Source organism: Tursiops truncatus, chromosome 16, assembly GCF_011762595.2.
Source record: "Tursiops truncatus isolate mTurTru1 chromosome 16, mTurTru1.mat.Y, whole genome shotgun sequence".
NCBI lineage: Eukaryota > Metazoa > Chordata > Mammalia > Artiodactyla > Delphinidae > Tursiops > Tursiops truncatus.
In genome coordinates this window covers 45,291,320-45,309,568 of record NC_047049.1, presented here as the reverse complement: position 1 = coordinate 45,309,568, position 18,249 = coordinate 45,291,320, and the positions used below count along the sequence as shown (strand labels likewise).

At 40.9% G+C, this 18,249-nt stretch overlaps 1 protein-coding gene across 6 annotated transcripts in view; it reads right to left on the bottom strand.

Moving 5' to 3' along the window:
* Nucleotides 1-18,249, bottom strand: part of NCOA4 (nuclear receptor coactivator 4) — a 28,671-nt gene that overhangs the window by 9,737 nt on the left and 685 nt on the right. For 2 of the 6 annotated variants that reach the window (XM_073793345.1, XM_019930014.3), the window contains 8 exons: nucleotides 6,801-6,955; nucleotides 4,954-5,094; nucleotides 4,677-4,765; nucleotides 4,258-4,366; nucleotides 3,617-3,706; nucleotides 2,934-3,080; nucleotides 831-1,844; nucleotides 294-434 (listed from right to left, as the gene is read on the bottom strand). In XM_073793345.1, coding sequence (XP_073649446.1) covers nucleotides 294-434; nucleotides 831-1,844; nucleotides 2,934-3,080; nucleotides 3,617-3,706; nucleotides 4,258-4,366; nucleotides 4,677-4,765; nucleotides 4,954-5,094; nucleotides 6,801-6,941 — 1,872 coding nt within the window. In that variant the 5' untranslated portion in view covers nucleotides 6,942-6,955. Of the gene's footprint in view, nucleotides 1-293; nucleotides 435-830; nucleotides 1,845-2,933; nucleotides 3,081-3,616; nucleotides 3,707-4,257; nucleotides 4,367-4,676; nucleotides 4,766-4,953; nucleotides 5,095-6,800; nucleotides 6,956-7,813; nucleotides 7,834-12,912; nucleotides 13,052-18,249 lie in introns of those variants that run through there. The other 4 variants (XM_073793346.1, XM_073793347.1, XM_073793344.1 and 1 more) reach the window with 4 other exon arrangements.

The window sequence follows — 18,249 nt, the reverse complement described above, 5'->3', positions numbered from 1 at the left end:
GTTTCCCACCCTGAAGCTCTCACTTCTCAATAAGCTACTAGAATCCACACAGGCTCCAAAAATTCCCCCAACAGCTACATCATCTTGAAAGGTCACTTTCAAGTATGTCCTCGTTACTTCATGGAGCAAGTTCAAGTGAAATACATGAAATTTTTATGATCTTTTCCCCACCTCACCTAATATAGAAACCATTAATAGGAATACAGTTCAGTGGGCAAAGTATGAATTCATATATAAGGCAAAATATCTTTGAGCAGCTAAAACTAATATTTGCACTAGTGGCATGTACCCACCTGTAGAGGAGTTCGATACAACCATTTTTCTTTATCAACTTTAAGCTGCATACAGGCAAAGAGATCACAAACTGCTGGGAGGCCGTAACGGTCTGGGGGAAAGCTGTGTTCCTCCTGTAGGGGCGAATTAAGTAATACTTCCTGCAAGAAGACAAAAGGTGGATTGCTACATGACAACTGGGAGGCGTGAGACCAACAATTCATCTTCAAATAGTGTAGTGTCTATAAAGAATGATGTAAATGTTGGGCATTCTAATAATGAGCAAAGGGGACAACTATTTTCTCTACTAATCTTTTCCATAAGTAGCAATAAAATAGGCCAGATGGGGATTTGGGGCCTAGAAAATGCACAGAAATTTCAGTTTGAATAATCAAATCCTCCATTCTGTTGCTAACATGGCACCAAAATTAATACTTAAGCCATATTTAATAGTTAAGATATTTAAGGATCTGGCCCATTTGCAAGGTTTGGGATTAAGAAAGTAAAAATGTATTAAATATACTTCAAAAGGTGCTATTTTAATGTGTTGTGCTCACCTTGGCCTTCCGAAGTAGCCATTTGTCTTCTCCTGAGGATAACTGGCTAAGATTTCCTGTCTTTTTTCCTGGCAAGACCCAGTCAGCTGTGTTAAAGGGACACCAGGAAGTGGCCAAGTGGCTTGTAAGCTTTGGTATGCCAGCTCTGTCCTCTCTAAGAGGCACTTCCTTGGGACATCCTTCTTTGCATGAGGGGGTAATGAGCCACTCTGACAAGGGACTGTTCCTTATGACTTGGAAGGAATCAGCAATTCTAGAAGAAGCCATTGCCTTTGGTGCCTTAGCTTGTTCTGTTGCCTCTCTTCTGGATGGACAGAGCCACATATTCAGGGAATCTTTATGTTTCTCAGGTTCAGGTTTTGGTTCCACAGGCATACCATTTTTATCCTTTCCTTCTTTCTTCAGAAGCCATTTACACAGAGCTTCCTTCTCACAATTTTCATCACACACACACTCTGCAAAGCTTGTACAGGGCTCATTGGCTTTGCAGACCTCCTCTACTTTATATGGTTCTTGATGATTCTGGACAAGCCAATCCTCAGTAATCATGCTGGGAGTGGACAAGGGTTTCTTGGCCTCCAAGTGGTCATTCAGGCACTTCAGATTGCCCAGGTTCTCAATCTCCACACCTTTGAGCTGGTTACCCTGACAATTGGTACAAGAATCAGGCTTGACAAGCCAATCATTCACACTATAGGACTCCTGGAACACCTGGAACAAGAGCTTAAACTTCTCACTGGTTTCACAGCTGCCATTCTCAGGCTTCTCAAGCTTATGGGATTCCTGGGGAGTCACCAGCCAATCAGAAAGCTCCATCTCATCTTGATCAAGAAGCTCTAGATCTCCAACCTTTTCAATTTCAATGGAGTAAGAACTGGTAGTAGAATGGCTGTTACACTTTTGGTAACTTGGTTTTTCAGAAACTTCTTGTTGCTGACTCTTGTGGAGCCAATTTTCCAAGCCCTTTAGGTTGCCCCAGACTTTACTGAAGAAATTGCAGGCTCTGGCAGAAGTCTACATAAGAAGTACACAATATTAGTTTGCCAGAATATTATGACTGCTTTGGGATTCAATGATAAGACTTCTACTTATATTTACCACACTGCCCAATGTTTCTAAATTTAAGTATATACATAGCCAAAGGGTATGGGATTTCTCTATTAAGATATTAAAATATATGGTTACAGTAAAACTTAATTTTCTGCAGTTTTAAAATAAACAAGGCAAATAGGAGGAAGCATTTGTAGTGGTTTATAGAAAAGAGACTAGTACTTCTATATAATGTGACTTTATGAATAAAGAAGACAAAAATGAGCCATGGATATGATGAGACAAGTCATCAAAGAAGGCTAATAAACATGAAAAATACTCAACCTCCTTAGTAATCTAAGAAACTCAAAACAAAAGTTTTTACTGTTACTTCGTGTCAAATTCAGAGAAATAAACTTGTAAACGACTACCACTATTAGAGAAGTTTCAGGGAAGCAGGTCTCTTCAATACTCTGGTGGGAATATACACTGCTATCAACTTCCTGGAAAGCCAAATTGGCAATCTGTAGCAAAAGTCTTAAAGGGACTGCAGAACTATAATCTAGGAATGCCATTTCTAAGAATTTACTCCTAAAAAATGAATCAAGAATGTACGCAAATAATTAGTTCCTGGACATGCAGAGGAAATGTATTTATATTCAGAAAAACTGAAGTTTAGAGCCAATCAATGAAATATTATATAGTGTGAAGGATTTTATGGAAGAAATTAAATGACAGAGAAATATATTCATGCTCTATTAGTAAAAAAATCTGCTAGCCAAAACAAAAGTTACAGAATGATATTTTTCTTTAAAAGTGTATGTATGCATAAACAAAAATGTTACAGTGGTTGTTTCCGCATGTGGGATTATGGGCTTGTATTTCTTTATACAGTTTTTTTCCTAAGCTTTTTATCTACAGTGTAGACATGTCACTACTGTAATAAAAAGTTATTAAAAGATATATATTTCCCAGACTAGAACTAAAAACCAAACAAAGACATACACTATCAGTTAATAACTAGCCCCATCTATTACTTCATCTATCTCAGAAACAATAAAGGCAGCAACACACCTGACTATTCTCCAAGGTCTGCTTTTGGGTGAGCCAGTCCTGCAGATTGGTACTGGGTATGTAAGGAGTTTGGCGACTGCTGGCAGGTTTGCTTCCAAGGAGCCATTCGCTGAGAGGGACAGCTGTGGTGCTGGATGCTGACTTCTGCTAATCACACAATACTTTGCTGCTTAACAAGGCAATGTCAAATGCAGTAGAAAGTTTGCCAGAAAACCAGGAGACCCAAGTTCTCTAATCTTGGCTTGGTGCTGACCCTGCACAAGTCAAATGACTTCCCTAAGCCTCCATTTTCACAATTACAAAACAAGGAGTATAGCTGATCTCCAGGGTTCTTCTCAACTCAAAACTTCTAGGATCCTATATTCACATTGCCTTTAGAAGTAAATCACCTCTATGAATGATAAAGAGAAGGATCCCTAAGAGAGAACCAACCCAATCAGAGAGCTATTGATAATTCTTATGAACTAACTGATAACAATTACTTTCTTACTCAACACCTCTAAAACCTCTAAATTTCTGACATTCAGTCTCAAGGGAAGCATTTAATTGCATAAACTAATTTATTACCACTGGTGCCTTTTTACAAATAATTCGTAGCCAAAAAAAAAAGTGATATAATCAAAACCCAAAAGAAACATAAGTCAAGTAATAACTCAGTTACAAGAAACAAAATGACATTTTACCTGCTCTGGCAATGCGATATAGCTTCTTTTCTCCAGGAAGGGCCCAATATTTGATGAACTAGCATGAGCCATCAGGTGCTCAGGAATTTGCTATAAGAAAAAAGCAAATTAATCATGTTTACTAATGTTATGCTTTCATACCAAAAAAGTGAAACTGTAATCCCTAAATTTCAAAAGTATTAAGCGAAGTGTTACATTTCACTAGAATATTCTTTATACTAAATTCACTGACCTACAAAGTAGTTATAAAATCTGAGAGTTCCCTATCTATTGTACTACATAACTATCTTCATGTAAGAAACCTTCACCAGAATTGGTAGTATTACTACTTTTAACAAGACCCAAATGAGACCATATTTGACTCTAAAGACCATTCAAGCCATAAATTTCATAAGAAAGAAGTCAAAGGTATTTAAAGGGATACAAGATGAATTCTAGAGATGATCAATGAGTCAATACCACATTCCAAGCACTACCAGCCTAATGCTCTATAAATTTAATCAGAAAATGAAATTTCTGAAGCTTATCAAATTCTCAAGAAAGCCACTATTCACAGCGAAAATGTGTTATTTTTAAGACTACCTGTGAGGCCACAGACCTGAGAAGCTCACTATGAACCTTCTGAGATGAACACTACTCACAATGGTCTTAAGAGACCCAAACGTGGTGATTGCCTGGCGCAGGGCAGTTATATCGGCTTCAAAGAGTAGGACAGTCGAATCTTCAGGTTTGAGGGTCAAACTGCCCAGTCTGGAGAAAAAAAATAAAACCTGGCTATTTTAAAGAAACATCTATTTCAAATTCATCCAAAATAGAAACCAAATAGTGAGTTATTTGAAATGACTGTACTTTTCTAAGAAACTCAACCAAAGATAGATGACTTAACCATGTACCATGTATCATACCAAGTATGATATTAAATATATAAAGCAGGATGATCTTATCCAAGGAAGAGAGACGTCAAGTTAAATCCAAATCATGCAATGAGTTACAAAATGACTCTTTTTTAATACACCAAAGTCAAAGAGCCAAAGTCAAAACAAGCAAAAAGGGTCTTTACCTCTCCAGGCACACAGAGACTTGATTGGCTAGATCTTTGTTCTGGGTGCACTCCAGCTGATGAATAAGACAATTGAACTGACCCAGCAACTATAAAAAAAATGAAACCATCTAGCCACAATGATACTAAAAGCACCAAGTGTATCCAAGTTAACAAACAGCAAATAGCACTCGAGATTAAATTTTTATCTCATCTATAGTAATGCTGCATTACAGGAAAAAGTCTCTGGAAACCAGAAACCACATTCAAACCAATCATGGCCTTGCAGTCATCTTACCCAGTACAGCTGTTGGGCCTGCTGCTGTAGTGTCTCCTCTTTAAGCTGATAGATCAGATCTACCTGTTCATACAGCCACACCTCACGGCTTCGAAGGCATTCCAGGTGACGACTTATGCAACTGTGAATCTGGGCTTTGACCTAGAAAACATATATATGTTAGCTTCACTAGTGCTGTAAGCTCAAAGAATGGTGTTTCCCACAGAATGGCGAGGTCCCTAAACTTCTGGGGGTCACAAATCCTTTTGATTATCCAATGACATTTATGCAGTGTCTCCCCAGAAAAATGCATACATTCAAAATTTTGCCTATAATTTCAGCGTTGAGTCCTGAATCCCATCCATGAAACCACCAAAGCCCCATGGACCCAGTTTAAGAATCCCAGCCATAATGCATATCTAAGCTCCAAAATCCTCCTTCAATACTCCTTCTTCTAAGAGGATCAGGTTTATTTTGGGTGTCCTAAAGGAGTCAAGAGAAAATACAAGGATATGTCATGCGATACTGATGCCCCTAAGTTTTCCACATAATTTGAAAACCTATAGTTTTACAAATTCATCAGTGGAAGAAGACAAGAATATTAATAACTAGCCCTTACCTCTTTTCTCACCCTACAAATGAGCAACACATTTACAGTAGGCCAATTTAGTAAAGTGATGTGTCACTACATGTCAACAGCCAGAAGACCATCAGGGTAGACAGTTTATGTAAAATTATAAACTAAATGTCTCTGGAAGCATAAAGAATGATTCAAAAGAGGGATAAATATAAAATTTCTAAGGAAGAAAATCATAACATCTATAAATTATCCAGGAGAATCCACATAAGAAACTATGTATATTTTGTTTTGTTTTGTTTTGTTTTTGTTTTTGTTTTTTGCGGTATACAGGCCTCTCACTGTTGTGGCCTCTCCCGCTGCGGAGCACAGGCTCCGGACGCGCAGGCCCAGTGACCATGGCTCACCGGCCCAGCCGCTCTGCGGCATGTGGATCTTCCCAGACCGGGGCACGAATCCGTGTCCCCTGCATCGGCAGGCGGACTCTCAACCACTGCGCCACCAGGGAAGCCCCAAGAAACTATATTTTAAAACACCTTTTTCTGGATAGTAAAGTGGTATTTCAAAGTCATGTAACACTTGGTCTACCCACTCACCAGCAGAACGTTATTAGGCCAATAGAAGGAACAGATTTCGTTCTGGCTAGCTCTAACAATTAAGTCGTTTATAGAACCATGCCACCACCAAAACCATGCCAATACCAAATTAACAGATGGTAGGGGACATGCTGAGGTGCCATCCTTTATGCATTAAGAACAACTGACCAGTTCAATGAGCTGAGCTCATTCACTTTGTTACTTTTTAGCGGATGGCAGTGCTTGGCACAGGGACCACACACACGGAAGCAATCAAAAATGCACGCTGGGGCTTCCCTGGTGGCACAGTCGTTGAGAGTCCGCCTGCCGATGCAGGGAACACGGGTTCGTGCCCCGGTCTGGGAAGATCCCACATGCCGCGGAGCGGCTGGGCCTGTGAGCCATGGCCGCTGAGCCTGCACGTCCAGAGCCTGTGCTCCGCAACGGGAGAGGCCACAAGAGTGAGAGCCCCGCGTACCGCAAAAAAAAAAAAAAAAATGCACGCTGGACTGAATTATCTAAGGTGGTGCAGGAGTTTCCAAACTCTTCTAACATCTGCTTTATTTTCCCTTTGGGATCAAAGGCACCAACATTTCAGGCAGACCATGCAAGGCATGGGGTAAAACTTTTGGGTTTGGAGGAGCCAATCCCTTCGCCATGCTCTAACCAGCCCTGTAATGAGTTCAGACAAGGAAAGAGAAAAGCACACGTCACACCTCTCGCAAGTTATCTTTAATTTGCTGTTCAGCCCGGAGAACTCCACCAATAGCAAGCTCCAAGTCCCTCCGTGCATCACAACACCTCAAAAGGGGTTCTTTATTACTGGAGCAGCCACTCTGGTCCTGTGAGGTACTCATTCTGCTCCCTGTTCCTTTAAAAGAAAAAAAGAAAAATCCAAATTGCACCATAATTACAACCAAAAACCACCTTGCAATCATCTCCCAAATGATTATTCCAACCAGCTCCCAGTTACTAACTACTTAGATTACTTCCGACATAGGACTTGGTACATAGTATACCCTTAATAAATATTAACTCCTCTTCCCCGCCCACCATTACTGTGTTCCTGCCCAAAAATCCTATGCATCTACTTTAGTTACACTTTACATGGGAACAGATATTTCTGAAAAAATACACTAAATTGCCTGAATTGATAGGGCATATAGCCTCCAAAAAGTTAAAAGAACACTAGATTGTTTCTATTTACATACCTGAAGTCATAAGGGGCATGTGTTCTCGTTTTATAGATTTAGAGCTGAAGACTAAAAGGTCTAGAAGGACCCATAATTACTTTGGAAAGAAGGTGCAAACCAATAACCTAATACACAGAGTTTAGAACACTGTTTAGATCTGACATTAACCTAAATTTATTGGGAGGATTAAATTTTTTATTCCCCCCCTCCTTTTATATTTAGGAAGAACTCAGGGATGCCTTCATAGCTAGGAAACTCTCAGGAATGTAAATCTGACAATAATTTCATGGGATTCTGCTATAAGGGAGGTACTTAGAGAAACTGGTGTGGGAAACCAAAGAGAATTTTCTAATAAGCATAGGAGAGAAGAAACAGAAGTGGAAAAATACCACATAACCCAAGATATAATGATATGAGACTGGGACAGAAGACTGTCAGAAAAGCAATGAAGCAAAGCTTGACAAAAACTGCTGGAAGAACAGTCTGATGTGTATCCTGGATAGATCTAGAATCAGAGATGGTTTCTAAATACTTACAAAAAGAAAGCAGTGATCACAGTAGCGCAGCATGGATTCACTAAGCCCTGTGACACCAAAATTATTTCCTTCTTGGGTAGTTTTACTGAACTGGCCAGTCCACGTAATCCTTTAGACACGATATATTTGGACAATAGTAAGACTTGTGACAAGGTTGTATACCATCTCTGTGGACAAAGTGAACATGGGCAAAACAGGCCAACTAAATTGAATCATAAAATTATTTTTTACAAAGTACTCAAAGGATAATGAATTGAAACCAGTCTGTTAAGTATTTAGAGGTATGCCCCTGTTTTCCCCAATTACTCAACTGTTTTCCCTAATTGCCTGGATGAAAACACAGAAGGCAGACATTAAAGTTGGAGACAACACGGGGCTGTGACAAAACAGATTCCAAACAATCTCTACATAGCTGTTAAATCTTATAAAACAAAAATGTAGAGTTTTTTTTTTTTTTTACTTGAACGGGGGAGGACAAAGTGGAAGAGAATAAATGTAAAAGGATGGAGGTTTTTAATTGAAAGCAAGCTCTATATGAGTTAGCAGTGTGCTGGATCTCAGAGGAAAATTACTTACATGCTATTTGACTACATTTACCAGAAGTATAGCATTTGCCACTAATCAGTTCCATGTTTATTAGACTAATTTTGAAATTTCTTTCTGAATAGCAAACTTCAGAAAGAGGCATTTAGAAGAAAAAAGAAAGGGGCCTCAAAACCATGAAAACTTTCTCCAGGAAGGGAGGCTGTTTAGATAAGAGGAGTCTCTGGGAGGACAAATTTACTATTCTGGAATACTTGGAGACCTGTCAAATAGAATTAGACCTGTTCAGAATGACCCAAAGGAGTAGAGGAGGATTAACAGAAGATATCTGAGGCAACATATAAAAGAACTTCCTAACAGTCCTGAAGGAAACGACCTTCTCAGAGAAGCAAGCCAGCTTTCGGCTGAACAGCAGTCTACACAGTGCAAATGGCTGACTGCTCATCCGAGACACAGGGAACTCTGGCCTACACTGCATCTTTAAGCCGAGGTTTAGGGCCAGGTGGCTAGCTAGAAGCTGAAACGGGCTGAACACTGTGATTCCCCACCCCCAGAAATAAGACAGCGGGAGGAAAAAGCCCAGTAGGCTTTCTTTTGACCATCTCAGCAGAAAATTCACATTCAAGAACTAGAGTTCCTGAAAGATTCAGGAAATTTTCTAACTTCCCCCTGCTATTTTGTTGCCACAGTCTGTTTCCCCATAATGATCTCTAAAATGGAAGGGCTTCATTAACTGGATTCGACAGGAATCCCCTTGGAGATTTTTTTTCCAACCCTTGAAACACCAGCTGCAGCTACTTTGCTACCTTCTTTCTCACACTGTAAGCTGCCCTGTTTTAAGCACACCATTAGTGTGCACTTAGTGCACACTGTAGGAACTTTGAACAATACCTGCATAACGAGTGAAATGCTGGCTCATATTCAGAAAGTGGAATGTCACCTCATTACCACAAGTTGCTTCACTTTTCACTTAAGTTACTTATATGCAAAGCATGTTTAGGTGTCTTTCAAATGTATAACCAACTTTCACCTGTGCCAAATTTCCCATTCTTAGGTCCTCACCATGTGTGTGCAATGCCACAATGCCTGGCACAGTAAAATTTAAACAGTAACATTAAGTCAAAATGTTGCTTCACAATGTCAAATACCCCAGAACTCTAGATCACGTGGGAGACAAATTCAAATGCATACAGTGCTGACTTAGAGAAGTCTTCTCAAGTCCATCACAAATACTATACAACTGCCTAACAAGAACAGAATATGGCAAAAGTACACAAATTGGATTTTCCCCTTATCAGCTATGGATAGAAAATAGGATGAGATTTAAAAGTTACAAAACTGATTTTCCCCACATATTTATCCCTTGTTTTCAAATTAAAATGAGTGTTATCCTTCAAAACAGTAACCTTGTTAGAGTAGGGGTCTTTAAAGCCATTAAGAAAACCTGTTTCATTCCTTTACGGCCAGCCCCAGGGATGTCTGTCCCTTTGCTGCCCTTGGCTCTGACCCTCCTCCTCCCTGTGGAGCAGTCAAGGGGCAGTCAGCTTCCATAGTTGAAATCCCAAGAAAGAAGCTGTGCAAAGGTTTGCCTTCTTGTACTGCAGTGAGGAGAGAGCCCTCAGAGCTGAAATCAAGAACTCCACCACATGGGTGAATTCAAACCACAATAAGGTGAAGCCTGAGCTAGCTTTATGAAATGTCACATCCAAAGAGACGTTTATGAGTTATCTAGCTCATATGGTCAATTTCAAAAATTCACCATTCCTTTCAGGTTAGAGAGTCAATGTAGCAAGCATGATGTTTAAGAGATTACTCTGAGGCCTGACAAACCAGAATTCCAGCTCCATCTGCAACCTTCAGACCCATGAGCGAGTTACTTAACTTCTCTGGACCTCAGTTCCCTCTAGAAAAATGTGGACAATGACAGTAGCTACGAAGTGCTGCAATGAAGTTAAAGTGAGACAGTATCTGCCTTTAGGCACTTAACCCAGGCCCTGCACACTGCACTTTTTAACGCTTTGGTTGTTTTTGGTTAGCTGAATTATGGGGACCTTAAGAATCTCCACCTATGGACTATATAGAAAGCAGCACTGAAGCTAGAAAAGGCTTTGAAGTGAGGAGGCCCTGATTTAGAATCATTTAGCCATTAATCAATGCTATGACCTTGGACCATTTGCCCTTTTTGAACCTAATGTCTTAATTAAATAAGTGAGGATAACGATACTTACCTCATAGACTTAGGGGTGAGGATGTGGTACCTATTTAATAAATATAGCTCCCCATATACTCTCTCACTATAAAACCCAGCAAAAGGCAAGTTGTTTTTATGGCAAAAGCTCAGTAGTCTAAACTCTCTAATATATACCAAGTGTACACACACTTTTGCCTGTTTTCTTACCTGTAAAAAGATTAGACCAAATCAGCTCTAATTCTAAAATTCAGATCAATGAAAGACTACTAAAAATGTCGTTTTCTCTTCACCTTTATAATACAAACTACTGCCCTACCACCTTCAACAGAGGATTGCCTTAAATGTGTATTTTTTTTTTTGAGACAAGTTAAAAGTTTAAGTGCTTTCTAAAACTTCCCTGCCTCTAGGGTTCCTGTTCTAGGTTTTGGAGGAGGAGAGAGATAGAGGGGGAAACACACACATCCCTCAAACAAATGAATAAGGCTCCAGGAAAACCTGGAGCTTTCCTCAAAGAAGAGTTCCACAAACTATATATGCCATACTTGCATAATGCTTTGCACAAATCTAGTTATGAAATCCAAAGATCATGGAACCAGAACTGAGCAACTAAACCACAAATGAAGCTAAGTCCCTATCATATGGTTTAACCATAAAATTTCCAAAGAAACAACCCTCTTGTGACCGACACAAACCACAATTTAAAGTTGGAAAACCTTAGCCATCTCTTTAGTAGACTACTCTCATTAAACAGATGAAGCCACAAAGCCCCAGAGAGTTTAAATGACCCATCCACAGCCATTACACGCAGATTTGGGTTTAGAACTAGCATTCCTAGGGTCTAGTCCTGGATTCTCTCCTTCTTACCAGCTTGTTCTTCCTTTAGTGTATTATCACCCATAAATTCTTTTTATTTGCCAACACTAAAGATTAAAATTAACATTCCAATGGGTTACTAATGGAACACCTTCCGTTAAGAATCTCAGTCCAGGGCTTCCCTGGTGGCGCAGTGGTTGAGAATCCTTCTGCTGATGCAGGGGACACGGGTTCGTGCCCCGGTCCGGGAAGATCCCACATGCCGCGGAGCGGCTGGGCCCGTGAGCCAGGGCCGCTGATCCTGCGCGTCCGGAGCCTGTGCTCCGCAACGGGAGAGGCCGCAACAGTGAGAGGCCCGTGTACCGCAAAAAAAAAAAAAAAAAAAAAAAAAAAGAATCTCAGCCAATTCTCATAGTCCTCAATAAATTATAACAATTTTTCAGAACCGTCTTCCTTAGATAATGCTAACAAAAATAAACAGCACATCATGATAGACTCAGAATAATCAAAACACTTCCAAGATGAAGGACAGGAGCAACAGCCCTGGGTTCTGATCTCACATCTTATCACCACCATTCCGCATTCCATTCCTCTGTCTGAATGCTTATATCATTTCTAACTGCACCTTCCAGGTCTCACTGCTTGTCCCCCCTTCCCAAATGGCCCTCCTCTCCAAAAAAGGTGTCCACTTTTCACTTATTTTCCTAGCATCTAAATCACTGCGAAAAGACCAAGCCCTTAAAAAACAGACCCATAAGACACTTACTATGTTCTATGAATTACTAAATTCGAAACACTAACTGCCCATTTGGTTATCTTTGATAAGACAATATATATCAGAACATCTGTACAAATTTTCAGGAAAAAAATTATAGTAATAGTCCGCATGCAATTTTACCTTGAGACATTTCTTAACATGTTCTTTCTTCTTACTGTCAGTTTTAAAAAACAAAAGGTTTTTTTATGTCACAATTCATTAACTCAAAGGTTATCTATACGTATCTTATCCTAACCCTTTAATTCTTTAATAATTTCTGAAATTCAAGATCTGATTCTTCGTAATTTTTTTAAAAACCATGTAAACAAAGATTAATTCCTGAAGAAACAAACAAAATAAGGTAATAAATTCACGATAGCACATTTTAAGATCGTTTAACACTTCAGACCTTACTGCGCTCAGATCTACCTTTATACATGTAACTATGAGCAATCAATTCCAGCACTTCAACTTTCCGAAGCAGTAACTGAAAACTGACCACAATATTGGTCATTACCATCTAATGCCAATTTAAGCGTTTCTAGTTCAAAAGCAACATTGACTCATGCGACTTTCCAGGTTTCCCAACACTTTCTAGGAGCACTGTCGCCCTAAGAAGCCTGGGGTCCCGTCCTCCCTGGAAGCCGCAGCCGCGCGTTCACTCTCCGCTTAAGAGCGGGCACGAGTACTGCTCAGTACGCATGCGCACAGCCCCGGCCGCAGGGCCCGTTCCCAGCCCGGCATGGGGAACCCACCCCGAGGGCTCCCGCTGCGGCCCTGCACTGCCAGACGTACCTCCTTGCAGGCCAGGTCCCCGCCGTGTGAGCTGCCCAGCAAGCAGAACGCTGCTTTATTCGCGACCAGGGTGACAAAGTTTCCTTTAACCCTCAGGTCGCGCCCCGCCCGCGCGCCTGGCAGCTCCCCACGGGCGGGCGGGAGCGCGCACGTCGGCGCCGGGGTGGGGCCGGAGGCTCCGCCCACTCGGGCGGCTCGCCAGACCCTATAGCTGCCCGAGGACCCCCCGCAGCCTCCCGCAAGGCTCCGGCGTGGCTCCAAGCCGCTTGGGCTCCCGGCTGGACGCCACCATCCCCGCCCGACCGCTCAGGGCGAAAGCCAGCTCGCAGAGCCCCGAGGGATGCCAGGGGCTCCTCTCCAGCCTCTCCTCGGCCCACCTGCTCCAGCGCTTAGCCTGTGTCCACCCCGATCCGCGCCCCAAATCGTCAAGACGTCTTTGATTTAAGGATTTTGCTGCTAATCACTACAAAGAAATAACAAACGTGGGCCAGTCAGAAGGCTTCCGGAGTTATTACTGGAATGTTCCTGGCCAGTAGCTCCTGACTCCCTGAGATTACCACTGTCAGCCTAACAGGTTCAAGGCCCGGCTTTTGTTTCAGGCTCTGACATCTCACTTCTGTGACATACCTCTACCTATACCCCAGCGTCCCTCTGTCTCTCTCAAACACAGTCCACACGGCCTCAATCCAGTGCTGCATTTAACACTCATGGATGCTTCTCATTCAACAAGCTGAGCACCAACCAGATGCCAAGCTCTATTCTAGGTGCTGGGAATACAATAGTGAAATGAAAGCTCCACCAGGACAGTAGTACAGAGTAGTTAAGAGGATGAACTCTGGAGCTAGACCGTTGCCACACAAAACCTGGCTCTGCCACTTAGATGCGGTGTAACCTTAGGCAAGTCACTTAACCAATCTGTGCCTCAGTTTCCCCATCTGTAAAATGAGGACAATAATAATGGGCCCAACTCAATGAGAATTATATGAATATACAAAAAAATGTTTAAGACAGTATCTTACGCATAGTAAGTACTTCCTGTCTGATGATTATCACGCTCATGGTACTCTACTTTGATGCCCTTTTCTCCGAAAATAATCCTCAAAGTCTGCATATCCCATCAGGCCAGAGATAGAATTCTATACAGCCTTGTCATTCCCTTCAATTTTTTTAATGTAAAATACTTACTCTCATCTATGCATATGAAGCTATCTTCATAAACAGAGTAAAGCAAAACCACTTGACAAAAAGCAAAGGCCAGTGGACACTGAAGACTATCACCCTCAATTAAGCATCCGTCAGATTTCAGATGAACAGAGTTTATGGAAGTGCCTGCTTTATCTGTGTTGCACAGTTTCTGGGATCCCACTTCAGACATTCACTACCAAAAATAATGAGAAAGCAACTTATCTCTGAATTCAAAATTTCTTCATTGGAGAACATATTTTGTGAAGATACAAAAAAGATACATACCTCTGAATGATGTTAAGTTAAAATTTGATAGCCCTTTGTATTTATACTTTAAGTCAATGGCTAGAAAAAAGGAATTCTCAGTCTGTAAAAATGACTGTCAAGAACTTTCACCTCTCTTTTATATGCCACTACAAAATAGTTACAATGTAAATAAATACAGTAGGAACTTTGTGGACCATCACCTACATAACCAGTGGTTTCTATGCCCTCTCTAAAGGATCCTGGCCAATGCCTCAGCACACTAAATGCTGCAGCTCTTCTTCACTTGAACTTACACAGTTACTGAGAGTGTTATTCTGTTTATGACAGCTTTAGTTACTATAATGATGTGATTTACTAAAGAGTATATAAATATAAAAACACTGGGGAGAGAAAAAAACCATAAACATCTACAAGAATTCTGCAGGCCACCTGCATTGTTTACATCTTGTATGTCGCAACAATGTATTTAGACATACCTGTATAGGAAACAGAGCCAAAGTGAAAACCCGGAGCAAAATTTTAAGACGGCCAAAAAGCAGCAGGAAGAATAATAAAACTGCCATGGAAATGTATAGTTCCTTCATGAAACTGAACTTAATCTAGTATATACATATTGGTTGGTCCCTTATCATAATCACTTTGGACTTGCAACCTAACTAGTAAGTATACAGAGACACTGAATTTACTGATTTCAGTAACACTCAGAAGGTGCTCTCTGATCCAGCAGCACATTGCACTGTGTATCCTGCATAGTGAATGGTCTTCATTCTCTGAGGCTGGAGCTGCTCCTCCAGCATGCCTCAGGGCCCTTGCATTTATCCTCCAGATATCGTGCCCACTCCTCTTCCTTAGTGTCATCTTCCTCACTACCCTATGTAAAATAAGTCTTCCTTCCACACACTTCCCCTTAATATATTTTATTTTTAAATTATCTCCATAGTATTTATCAGTATCTGACACGTAGAAACCATTTATTTTCTGATCCCACTTCAGAAAACACACTAGAAGATATACGTTCCACACAGGTAGGGACTTTGTCTTTTTGTTCACTGTTATACAGTAGATGTTCAATAAATATTCATTGGAAGAATGGATCCAGGGACTTCCCTGGTGGCGCAGTGGTTAAGAATCCGCCTGCCAATGCAGGGGACATGGGTTCGAGCCCTGGTCCGGGAAGATCCCACATGCCGCAGAGCAACTAAGCCCGTGCACCACAACTACTGAGCCTGCGCTCTAGAGCCCGTGAGCCACAACTACTGAGCCCTGTGCCACAACAACTGAAGCCCACGCACCTAGAGCCTGTGCTCCACGACAACAGAAGCCACTGCAATGAGAAGCATGGGCACAGCAACAAAAGAGTAGCCCCAGCTCGCCGCAACTAGAGAAGGCCTACGTACAGCAACTAAAGACCCAACGTAGCCAAAAATAAATAAATATATATATAAAAAAAAAAGAATGGCTTCGGTAAGTATTTAATATATCTATGTGCCAAGACTTTTACTTTTACACATTATCTCATTTAGTTCTCACAAAACTTTAAGGTACATATGCACTATCAACACAATTTATTTATTTATTTTAACATCTTTATTGGAGTATAATTGCTTTACAATGTTAATTTCTGCTGTATAACAAAGTGAATCAGCTATCTGTATACATATATCCCCATATCCCCTCCCTCTTGCGCCTCCCTCCCACCCTCCCTATCCCACCCCTCTAGGTGGTCACAAAGCACCGAGCTGATCTCCCTGTGCTATGCAGCTGCTTCCCACTAGCTATCTATTTTTACATTTGGTAGTGTATATATGTCAATGCTACTCTCTCACTTCATCCCAACTTACCCTTCCCCCTCTCCGTGTCCTCAAGTCCATACCCTACGTCTGCATCTCTATTCCCGTCTTCTTGCCCCTAGGTTCATCGGAACTTTTTTTTTTTTAGATTCCATATATGTGTTAGCATACTGTATTTTTCTCTTTCTGACTTACTCACTCTGTATGACAGACTCTAGGTCCATCCAACTCATTACAAATAACTCAATATCGTTTCTTTTTATGGTTGAGTAATATTCCATTGTATATATGTGCCACATCTTCTTTATCCATTCATCTGTCAATGGACACTTAGGTTGCTCCCATGTCCTGGCTATTGTAAACAGTGCTGCAATGAACATTGTGGTACATGTCTCTTTTTGAACTATGGTTTTCTCATGGTATACGTCCAGTAGTGGGATTGCTGGGTCATATGGTAGTTCTATTTTTAGTTTTTTAAGGAACCTCCATACTGTTCTCCATAGTGGCTGTATCAATTTACATTCCCACCAATAGTGAAAGAGGGTTCTCTTTCCTCCACACCCTCTCCAGCATTTATTGTTTGTATATTTCTTGATGATGGCCATTCTGACTGGTGGGAGGTAATACCTCATTGTGGTTTTGACTTGCATTTCTCTAATGATTAGTGATGTATCAACACAATTTTAAAAACAGAGAAACTAAAGCTTGACAAGGTTAGATATATTACCTACAGTCACAGGATTCCAAGTAAAAGAACCAAGATTTAATGCCAGATGAGTCTAAGGTCTCCAACCACACAATGTATGTTGAAGGGATCATTTAGGTGTCAAGATTTTATTATCTCTTTTTATTCATTCAACAAATATTTATTGAGTGTCTAAGCTGACACATACTGTGATAGTCCCCAAGGACACAATGGTAAACTTGCCATCTAGAGGAAAATTTGTGCCATTGAGTCACCGAAAACTAAGAAAATAAGAAAACTTTGAAATAGACTGCGATTTAGAAGTCCACCAGCAGCAACCACTGCTCTGAATGCCTTCCAGTGTGCCAACACTTACTCTGGGAGGGAAACTAGCCAGGAAGCTAGTGGGGGAGGGATATGTATCAGAATCGCCTGTGCAGTTTTATGAAGCCCCTACACAGGCTACTGAGATTCTGGCACAGCTAAACCGACTGAATCTTAATAAAATGTGGGTGGGGTGGGGAAACCTATGTAATTCTAAAATAAGATACCTCCTCCCTCTTTGAGAATCACATCTTACTTTCCCTGCATAGCTCACCAGGCTTCTCCACTTTTGAAATACCTCTTTTTCCAAAAGTAATAATATAATTGTAGAAGTTTATTTAAACACAAAATACAGTTATCATAAAACCTTAGACCACTAGGTTTTCCCTGGGGACCCAAGGACAATAGAAAAGGAGGAAAGAATATTAAAATGTAAGAAATGTTACCGTGCTAGACTTTACATATACCATCTCACTTACTTAACAAATCTGCAAGCTAGCAAACTGTCAAAATGCAAACCAAGTGACTTGCCTCAAAGGTACATGCACCACACCCCCCATCTCCACTGCAGCATTTGGGTGCGTCTTCCTCAAAGGCTCTGAGGTTATTTAAAGTTCAGAAATGTCACATTAGTACCCTGTGCAGAAATGAGCCAGCTATGATCACCTGCCCCGTTCTCACCCAGGAAGTAACTCAATAGTCCCTACAACCATATTTCCATATTACCAAGTAGGTGGTTCAAACAGTTATGCTATGGTGAACCTTACCCTGATTAGAAAACAACACAAAATGGTACGGTGAAAAAAGCTCTGCCTTTGGAGTCAAACAGACACTAGCACTCCGCCTTCTGCCATTCTTGATCGCATCACCCCTGTTACATCATGTGACACTTAAGACTATATGATCATTGTTGTTCCTGCCACAAGAATTCAGTTCCATGAAAATAAGGGCTGTGCCCATTTTCTTTCATCGCTATATCCTCAACACCCTTAACATATAGGCACTGAATTAAATAATTGTTGGTGGAATGAGTCAATGAACTAGCAAGCCTCGCTTTTCTCATCTGTAAAAAGGAGATAATGGAAC